This window comes from Myotis daubentonii, chromosome 9 (genome assembly GCF_963259705.1).
Source record: "Myotis daubentonii chromosome 9, mMyoDau2.1, whole genome shotgun sequence".
Classification (NCBI taxonomy): Eukaryota; Metazoa; Chordata; class Mammalia; order Chiroptera; family Vespertilionidae; genus Myotis; species Myotis daubentonii.
The window spans coordinates 42,763,215-42,772,446 of NC_081848.1; the positions used below are offsets into that span (position 1 = coordinate 42,763,215).

At 56.9% G+C, this 9,232-nt stretch overlaps 1 protein-coding gene across 5 annotated transcripts in view; it reads left to right on the top strand.

Moving 5' to 3' along the window:
• Positions 1-8,778, top strand: part of ARAP1 (ArfGAP with RhoGAP domain, ankyrin repeat and PH domain 1) — a 71,635-nt gene extending 62,857 nt beyond the window's left edge. For 4 of the 5 annotated variants that reach the window (XM_059708544.1, XM_059708546.1, XM_059708545.1 and 1 more), the window contains 8 exons: positions 1,065-1,178; positions 1,411-1,556; positions 2,043-2,075; positions 5,540-5,622; positions 6,366-6,416; positions 6,602-6,665; positions 7,782-7,931; positions 8,172-8,778. In XM_059708544.1, coding sequence (XP_059564527.1) covers positions 1,065-1,178; positions 1,411-1,556; positions 2,043-2,075; positions 5,540-5,622; positions 6,366-6,416; positions 6,602-6,665; positions 7,782-7,931; positions 8,172-8,189 — 659 coding nt within the window. In that variant the 3' untranslated portion in view covers positions 8,190-8,778. The remainder of the gene's footprint in view (positions 1-1,064; positions 1,179-1,410; positions 1,557-2,042; positions 2,076-5,539; positions 5,623-6,365; positions 6,417-6,601; positions 6,666-7,781; positions 7,932-8,171) is intronic. The other variant, XM_059708542.1, reaches the window with a different exon arrangement.
• Positions 8,779-9,232: the final 454 nt, after the last annotated feature.

Genomic DNA, 9,232 nt, shown 5'->3' on the forward strand with positions numbered 1-9,232 from the left:
ACCTTGTTGGTGGTGAAGGGGACAGTGGGTGGTGATGACCATGGGGTGGGTGGGGTGGTGGTGTAGATAAGGATAGTTGTGTTGGTGTTATGAAGAGGCTATGGTAGTGAAGGGGGGTGGGGTGATAAAGGCATTTTAGGGTGAAGGGTGATCTTGATGGCTGTGGACGGTGAGGGTATCTCTGTTCATTTTTACTGTTATTTGTGGAGTTCTAGGCCAACATACAGTCTCTGTCTCCTATGGGTTAGTCTGGTATGGAACAGAGATATTAATCCTGTGAGCATATCAGTAAATGTACAACTACAGCTGTGTCGCTGCTGTTCAGGAAAGGGCCACCACACCACCAGAACTTATAACAGGGCCTCTGGCTTTGGGGTCCCTGAACTAGGATGTGAAGAAAAGGGGTTACTTGGTGAAGAGGGGGAACAGCATGGGCAAAGGCCCTGTGATGGCCAGAGACAGCGCCCTTTCAGTGAGCTTGAGATAAGGGCCGTGAGGGGTGGTGGCACTGGTGGGCTGTGATACAGGTGGAGAGGTGGCCACTCGGGGCCTGACGACAGTGCGAGGCCAGCGAAGGGTAGTGACTGGGAGTTTGAAAAGCTGTCTCCTTGCTGCTGGGTGGAGAGAGCTGGGGGAGATGGGAGGGAGAGCTCATGCAGGGGACCAGTTCGAAGGCCACAGTAGGAGTCTGAGGAGAAGATGGTAACATGGCCAGGAGACAGCAATGGAGCCGGACAAAAGCAGGGAGACTTGTCTGTGGAGGGAGGCTGAGAGGGAGGAGGGGTGGTTTTGGCTGGGCGGCCTGGCGGGTGGGGCTGTTTCCTCACGAGGACAATAGGAAAGCTCACCGCTTGGGTTTGGACACGTTGGGTCGAGCAGCTGTGGTGCCAGCAGGATGTGTCATGCCTGAAGCTCGGGTGTGGGAGGAGGTCATGGTGATTGTGGTGGTGCTAGGTGGCGGTGAGGGGGAACAGCATGGGCAAAGGTGATGTGTGTCCATGTGCCAGCCCTCAGTGCTGTCACGCCACGTGACTCTGGTGACAATGAGTGTGCCCTCTCCCCAGAGCGCCCCCTGCACTTTTCGGAGAAGGTGCTGCCAATCCTGCATGGGCTGGGCATAGACAGCTACCTGGTGGTGAAGAAGTACCAGTCCATGGAGGCCATGTTGCTGTACCTGTGTAGGTGGTGTACCTGGATGGGTGTAGCTGGGTGGGTGGTATCTACAGGGCCGGGCAGGACCTGGCAATGTGATGTATCGTGTTGCTCAGGCAGCGGGCACCAGACGGGCAGGCCTCTTCAGAGGCTGGGGTAGGATGGGGCACTTTCCTTCATCTTGGGACCCTACCCTGGGTGTCTGGACCCACGGGTAGGAGGTTTGTGCAGTCCATGCCCACTCCAGTCCTTCCCCAGCCAGCCATGTGGGTGACACCAAGCATGGCATGATGAAGTTCCGCGAGGACCGCAGCCTCCTGGGCCTGGGCCTGCCCTCAGGTGGCTTCCACGATCGCTACTTCATCCTCAACAGCAGCTGCCTGCGGCTCTACAAGGAGATCCGGGTGAGTGGCCCTGCTGGGCCCTGCCTTGCGAAGGGCCCTGCACCAGAGTGTGCACAGACACCCATGCACAGGTGTTCCCTTGGGTTTGCCAGTGGGAGCGTCTCTATTGAGGCGTCTTGGGCCAATATAGCAGTGGTCCTGGGTGGCTACTCTGCTCTGTTCTATAGCCCCACTAGGCCCTGGAACCTGGATGCCATTATATCAGACCTGTGCCTGTGCCTTGTTATGATGTACACAGGCACATGGTATATGGTGACAGCCCAACTTGTGACCGAGGCATGTCTTGTTGCTGCACAGGTCATGTCCCCTGTGGGCTCACCCTGTCCATATGCTGGGTGTCTTCCCAGACCAGACCCTATCCTGACAACCTTTCCCCCAACATCTTTTGCACATACATGCTACACCCCACCACGCACCACAACACACACCGTCCTGGCTCTGGACCTGGGCCTCCTTCTTCTGTAACCCTGATCCTCTATCAAACAGAGCCAGAGGCCGTGGAGCGGGGTCCCTGAGACCGTGAGTAGCTGTGAGCCAGCTGCCAGCTGCCTTACAACACCTGGGGGCCGAGTGAGCCTGGGGGGAGCATGAGGACAAGCCAGAGTTCCTGGCTGTCTCCAGGCATGGTTCCCTGCCCCCTCGCCTGTCAGCACTGGCCCCACCCTGGGCTTGTGGCCTAGGTTCCTGCCCTTCATCCCCAAACCTCTCCCAGAGTCCTCTTCCTAAAGTAGGAGTCCCCCATTAATGTGATGCTCTAGAATTTTCCAGACGACTCAGTGTGGAGGTGGAGGAGCCAATAACAGAGGCCCCTAGATTTGAATTAGAGTACTGGTCCTCATCTCCTGTCACTTCTGGAGCCACCCTCTTTTTAACCCTAGAGAGGGTTCCGGGGCTGTCAGAATGGCCTTGCTACCGTCCTGATCCTAAAACACCAGGAGGGGCTACAGAGGCTTGTGACCTATGGTAGGAGTTTCCATCTCCTGGCCCAGTTGCCAGCCCTTGTTTGCACACCCCTGGGAGAGGAGAGCTCATCTAGTCTTTCCACAGGGCTGCCCTAGACCTAAAGGGGTACTTCTGCCTAGCAGAAGGCTCTTGCCCAGATTCAGCGAGAATATGTCTTATGACACCTCTGTGGGTCCCAGCTGTGCCTCGGGGGCCACAGAACATAGATGCCCTGCAGAGACAGGCAGCAGAAATGTGTTCCCAGCCGAGGGGACTAACCTGAGCTCCCACACCACCCCCACCAGTGTCTCCAGCCCTTCCTGCCACTTCATCTCCTGAGAACATCCGGATAGGCCTAGCTGCCATGGAGGAAGCAGAGTAGATGGAGCAGGACCCTCACCTCCCTTTCTTTGCACATTATATCTCTATTAATGCAGCCTGGGCTCCTGCCAAGCCTTGTGGGGAATGCCGCCTCTTCTTTACCTCCTTCTGTGATCGCATCCTTAACTTCTGGGCCTGTCCATCTCTTCAGTCAGTCCCCCTTGGTTCTGGGATGTTATTTCCCTGGCCCCCTCCCTTTAAGGACAGTAGCCCCTTGGAGCAGACCAAGCCCATCAGTGTGGACAGTGTGGCTGAGGCACCTGGAAAAGCAATGGCTGATCCCTTGGCATCGAGGGGAGAAGACAGGAGAGCTAGGAAGAGGGAACAGATGCAACGTTTGTCAAACCCTTCACATCCTGGGACATGTGATCTCATGCTGCCCCGGGAGGAAGGGTCCCGTCCCCATTCCACAGGTGGGAGACAGGTTTTGAGTGACTTGCCTCAGGCCATCTCTAGGTGGTAGATAGATAGATTCACGCCCAGATTAGTTAGCATCAAAGCTTGAGCTTCTTATTCCTTGAAGCATAGGAGTCAGGGACTCTGCAGCCAGGGCTGACGAGTGCATGGGTGAGTGGTGCTCTCCCCAGTGGCTGCCAGCGCCTCGGCCTGACGGAAGCCCCAGGGAGGTGTGTTTTGGCTACTGAGGTGCTGGTAATTTTGGTATTTGCTGGTTTATGGAGCAATAGGACAGAATATTGGGGACAATCCCTGGCATTTGATATGTGAACCCTTTCCTTGTCCTAGGAAACCTTTGTTAAAGACCCCAAGGCACCTGAGAAAGGCACATTCTAGAAAGATCTTGGTTCCAGAGATGTCTGTGAGCATCCAGGGGTGAACTTCCTTCTCTGCTAGTGACCTCAGACCTCAGAGATGCTGAAAACATGAGCTGGTTGATTAGAAATGAACTCCTTGGGGACCAATGATTACATTGACTGCGACTCCCCTTGCCTGCCCCCAGCCCTCCTCAACCCTCCTGTGTCAGCCATGCACATGCCACCCATGCACCATGCACACCGGAGCTCGAGGCAGCCGAGGCCTGAGGTGGTTTTTCAGACTCTCATGGAGCCACAGCCTGGGCTGAATTCCTCAATTCCTATAATTCTCTCCACGCCCTGACTGGAATCGTCATGCCTGTCATACCCACAGCCCTGTCCCTTTCCCTCTTTGCTTCCACTTCACTTCCTCTCATGCCCACAGCCTGACTTCTGAGCCGCTTTCCATTCCCTCAACCCGATGCCTTCCACACCTGCAGCCCAGTTTCTCCACATCCTTTCCTCTGTGAGGCCCAGCGCCCACGGTGCAGCGCCGGCTGCAGCCCAGTTTCTTTTACAGCCTGTCCCAGTCTCCAGTCCTGCCACCTGCTTTCTTTCAGCCTGCAGTCTGATGTTTTCAGCTCTCTCAGCTCATGCACGTAGGTTTCCTCCTTGTATCCTTCCCACACCTTGTTTCTCCCATATCCGCAGTCTAATTTCCCTTCCCCTGCCCGGCTTCCTCCATGCCTGCAGCTCGGATCGTCTTGCACCCGGCCCAGTTTGTCCCAGGCTGTCTTGGGCAGGTGCTGTGTGTGGGAGACATGGGGCTTCTCCATCAAGGCCTCGGTCATCGGGGGAGTGGGTGAAAGCTGGGTAAAGGTCCTGGTGAGCTGCTTTTAAGCCACGACTTATGACAGCACTGAAGCCTCCACTAATCCCTAGCAACCCCTCCTTTAGTGACCTCACAAGGAACCCGCCAGTTCCTGAAATTTTCTCTCTCCCTGGCCATTCCTTAGTTCCCTCTTTTCTTGCAGAGGAGCCATGCCTGGGGTTGCCTAGAAGCAATGGTGGGAAACATAGTGGAGTTGGCTCAATCTCTGACCCCCAGTTATGGTTGTAAGTGAGTCCATCCCCCCTGCCATTCACCCTGGTGCCACTGCTGGCTCCAGGGGTGCCTGGTGGGAACGGAGCTTCGAGTAAGTGGCTCCCAGAGCAGGAGGAACACTCATTAGCTTGACCTCCAACCAACAACCTCTTCCTTGGGGGGGTTATTGCTCCCATCTCCCTGCCTCCGAGCCAGCCTGCTCCTTCCACGTCCAGACCCATATGCAGAGGTGGGGGCCAGAGGTGAGCCTGTCAGTGTCCTGGTGCCCCTCCCCAGTACATCGGTCTCTCGCTTCCTGACATAGACCATTGGGAAGTTCTTCCTTTGGTCTACTGAACAGGTGTGTTCTGCTTCAGCTTGAGTCATCAGCCTTCCCCTCGTGGAGCCAGCGCGTGATAGCTGCTGGCCCCACGGCCTTCTGTTCACACCGTCAACCCTGGAGCCTCCATGGGGCAGCGAGGGGTGAGGGATAAATAACCTGAGACAAACAGGAGCAACCAAGCAGCTGAAGCTCCCAGATCACACAAGCTTGTTCAGTTTGGTGCCAGAGGGTGGTGTGCAGACGTCTCTGGGACTGGGACTCACTGCTCTGGACCCCACTGGAAAGGCTGCCTAGGGGACTGAGGGTTGACTGTCTGATGCCGCTGCACGGAGAGAGGGTGGGGGGCTTCATTGTGCTGATTGTGAACAGGGAGGGGCTGGGTGAGGGAGGAGGGAGGTACCTACTGGGGAGAAGTCCCCCAGTGTCCACCCCGACTGATCGAAGTACCCTCTGCCTCTGCCCCCCCCCCCCCCATCCCCAGAGTCACAGACCTGAGAAGGAGTGGCCCGTGAAGAGCCTCAGAGTCTACTTGGGAGTGAAGAAGAAACTCCGGCCACCCACCTGGTGAGCTGGACCTGGGAGATGGGTGTGTAGCTGGGGCCTGTGGGGGCTCAGAACAGATGGGGGGAGGTACAGATGGGGGCTTTGAACTTGACAGGTGGCTTTGGTGGTTCTGAAGGTGTCCAGCAGCATCAGTGTCACCTGGAAACATATTAGTAACTCCACTTCTGGGGTCCCACCCAGACCTGCTGGCGGGTGGATCCCGGGGGTGGGGCCAGCAGTCTGTGCTGTAACCAGTGTTCAGGGAACTCTGATCCTTGCTCATATTTGAGAACTACTGGCCTGGATTGAAACCCTTTTACTGACTATCTCTGGGACCTTTCTGTGCCTCACTTTGTACATCTGTAGAATGGGGAAAATAATACGACAGTTGGTTCAAAGGGTGGCTGTATGTTTTCAACAATTGAAAAGTGATGCGTAGCCATAAGTATTGTTTTAATTTAAGAAGCCACCAGGTTTGATGTTCTGACTTTCTTAACTCTTCTGCTGGCTGTGCCTGGCTTTATCTGAGGGACTATTGCAGGACTAGGGTGGGGCAGGGCTGAGGATGGGGGAGCCAAGCGCCTGGGAGGCGGTGAGGAAGGTAGGGGCCGTGAGAGGAGAGGCGGTAGCTAGGATATGCTACCCTTGCAAGAAGGCCCTGAACTCTGCTCCCAGCTCTGGCCCATGCTTCTGGGCTCTATCCTGGGAGCCTGGGCCGTGAGGCCGCTGGGGGCTGTGAACTGACCCCACTCACCCCTCTGCAGCTGGGGCTTCACTGTGGTGCACGAGACAGAGAAACACGAGAAGCAGCAGTGGTGAGCGAGGGCCCTGTCTTGAGACCCCAGGCCGAGGAGAGATGGTAGCCTGTCCCCCTTGAGTGGGTCCCCCTCACTGTCCAGATCTGTGCCCGACCCTGAGACCCTGGGCTGGGGAGATGGGCAGGGTGTTCCCTGCTTAGCCCAGCCCTTGGCAGCATCCAGACCTGTGCCCCGCCCTGCAGGTACCTCTGCTGTGAGACACAGATGGAGCTCCGGGAGTGGTTCGCCACCTTTCTCTTTGTGCAGGTACCAGGTGCAGAGGGTAGGACTGGGTGTTGGGGGAAGGGGGACCCGAGGAGGCATTCGTTGTGGTGAATGGGCTGTTTGCTTCTTCACTATTCAGGCTACCAATTGTTCAAGGAGATTTCGAGTTGTTTTTAATTCATTTTGTTTGTTCCTTTACTCATTAAACCCTTCCCAGTGCCTGCTCTGGTCCATCCTGGAGCCAGGCATGCTAGAGACAAAGGGTGCAGACCCCTGTCCTTGGGTGGGTCTGTGGGGAAGGCAGCAGGGAGAGGGGGTCACGGGAGCTGAGTCTTTGTGGATGAGGGAGCATTCAAGCAAAGGTAGGGGGTTGGGGGTGGCTTCTAGGCAAAGGGAATAGTTTACGCAAAGACACGGCAAGAGAGCTACAGACTGTCCAGCGAGGTGTAGAGGGAGAAGCTAGGAGTGCCAGACGCTGGCACTAGAAAGGGAATCGAGCAAAGCCTCAAAGACCCTTGACGGCCACAGAAGCTGAAGTTGACCTAGTCGGCAGTTTTAAGGGAGAGTGTTAAGCAAGAAAGAGTGGTGTGGGTTTGAGTTTCAGAGGGCTCATTCTGGATGTGGCATACAGGGGAGGATGGACTACAGGGCGGCCTGGAGGTGAGGTGACCAGGGAGGTGGCTGCTGCAGCGGGCCAGGTGGGAGCAGGCTGGCGACTTCGAGCAGGGCCAGAGGGGTTGGGCCAGAGGTTTTAGCTGAGAGCTCAGAATTGTTTAGGAAGAAGACAGACAAAACTGTACCAGGACCTGGGCAGAGTTCTTTCAGTAGTCAGGGTCTAAAGGGAAACGGTAGACGCTGTAGTTTTCGTGGTTCCTGGTGAGAGGAGGCAAACTGTTTTGTTGGTGCTGCGTTCCCAGAGCAGCTTGTTTGTGGCCCGGAGATGAGAGTTGTTGGGTAACATAACTGGCTGGGCTTTGCCGGGAATACAGTCATGTTCTCCTAACAGCTGCTTCTCATATCGGCTGGGATCAAAGCTGAGGGTGTCACCTCAGATCACAGCTGGAGTCATTTCTGGGAAGGGTGGGCGGATCTGAAGCTGAGTGTCTGGGCCAAAGCTGATCCCGGGTCTCAGCATCCCCCTCCTCCCCTGCTCCCCAGCACGACGGCCTGGTGTGGCCCTCAGAGCCCTCACGCGTGTCCCGGGTGGTCCCCGAGGTCCGGATGGGCAGCGTATCGCTGATCCCCCTGCGTGGCAGTGAGAACGAAATGCGCCGGAGCGTGGCTGCCTTTGCCGCGGACCCCCTTTCTGTGAGTGGCCCTCCATCCCTGTGGGCAGGGCTGGGGTCTTGGCTGGATGCTGCCTTCCACCTGACTTACCTCTTTTGCTTCTCCTTTCTGAGTGCCCTGGGGCTCTGTTCCTCTGTCCTCAGTAGGAGTCCTGACAGGCCCCTTTGGTTCACTTGGTTCCTGGGAGCCCTCTCTCCACCTCGGCCCCTGTGACCCTTCACAAGGTGCTTATGAAATCTGGGCTTCTGTGTCTTTCCGCAGCTCCTGAGAAACATGTGAGTGCAGAAGCCAGTCCCTGGCTCTGGGATTCTTGCTGCCTGGAAGCCTTCCTGTTCAGACACCCTCATGCCCTGCGTGCCTGCCGTGAGCCAGCAGAGGGCGCATGAGGAAGCTGCACCCCCACATTCCACATCCAGACTGCAGCATGGGGATCCCTGGCTGGGGTGGGGGCAGCAGGGCCTATCTGAAGAGGAACCCCGCACCTGCTCTGTCCAGGTGCTCAGCCCCCCTGGCCTGGTCTGCTCTCCCCCAGGGTCACTCGCCCTGAGTTTGAGAGGTTGGAGAGATAGGCATCAATCAGGAGCTCTGGAGGGACACCATCCTCCCAGAGGCTCGAGGCTCTGGGGCCCCCGCTGGGAGGGAGCCTGCCGCCTTGCATCAACAACAGAAAGCTGACACTCTAAGGAACACTCACCTGGGGGAGGCGGGGGGAGCTCTTGGGTAAGTTTCTACAGGGCCGAGAGGTGGACTTGGGGGTCTTCAGCCCCTCTTCTGGTCTGGGCTGCCTGGGAGGGCCCAGGTTGCCTGGTGCCTCTTCCCCACTTTGGGGACCTTTTGATACTATAAATATATATATCTGTGTATTTTATTCTGTGTGGTGCTGAGGCCTGTGATTCGTTGGGGGGTTTCTGATGTTCTGGTGTAGGAGGAGACAGGGGCCCAGAAGCCCAGAGGTGAGTGCTGGAGCCCTGAGGCCCGGGCCTGGGCTCTGCTCTCTCGGCCCTGCAGCCACGCTCCCCTGCCCCAGGCAGAGCCACAGCCTGGCTCCATGCCATCCCCACTGTACTTCTGTGCAGCCAGGGTGGGCAGCGCTGGTGCCGATCCTGGCCACGACAGACCCCCATCCAGACTGGCCCCTATTCCTGAGCAGGAGCCTGTGTGTGGCATGTGTGTGACTCAAGGAAGTCTCCCAGCAGCTTCTCTAAGACAAGGTCACAGGGTCACAGGCATTTTATTAAATTAGGAAGACGGGCCTCAGGGTACTCTTGGCCCCTGTGCATAGCCCTCCAGAGGTAGGCCTTGTCTTGCACAGGGAAGCTGCC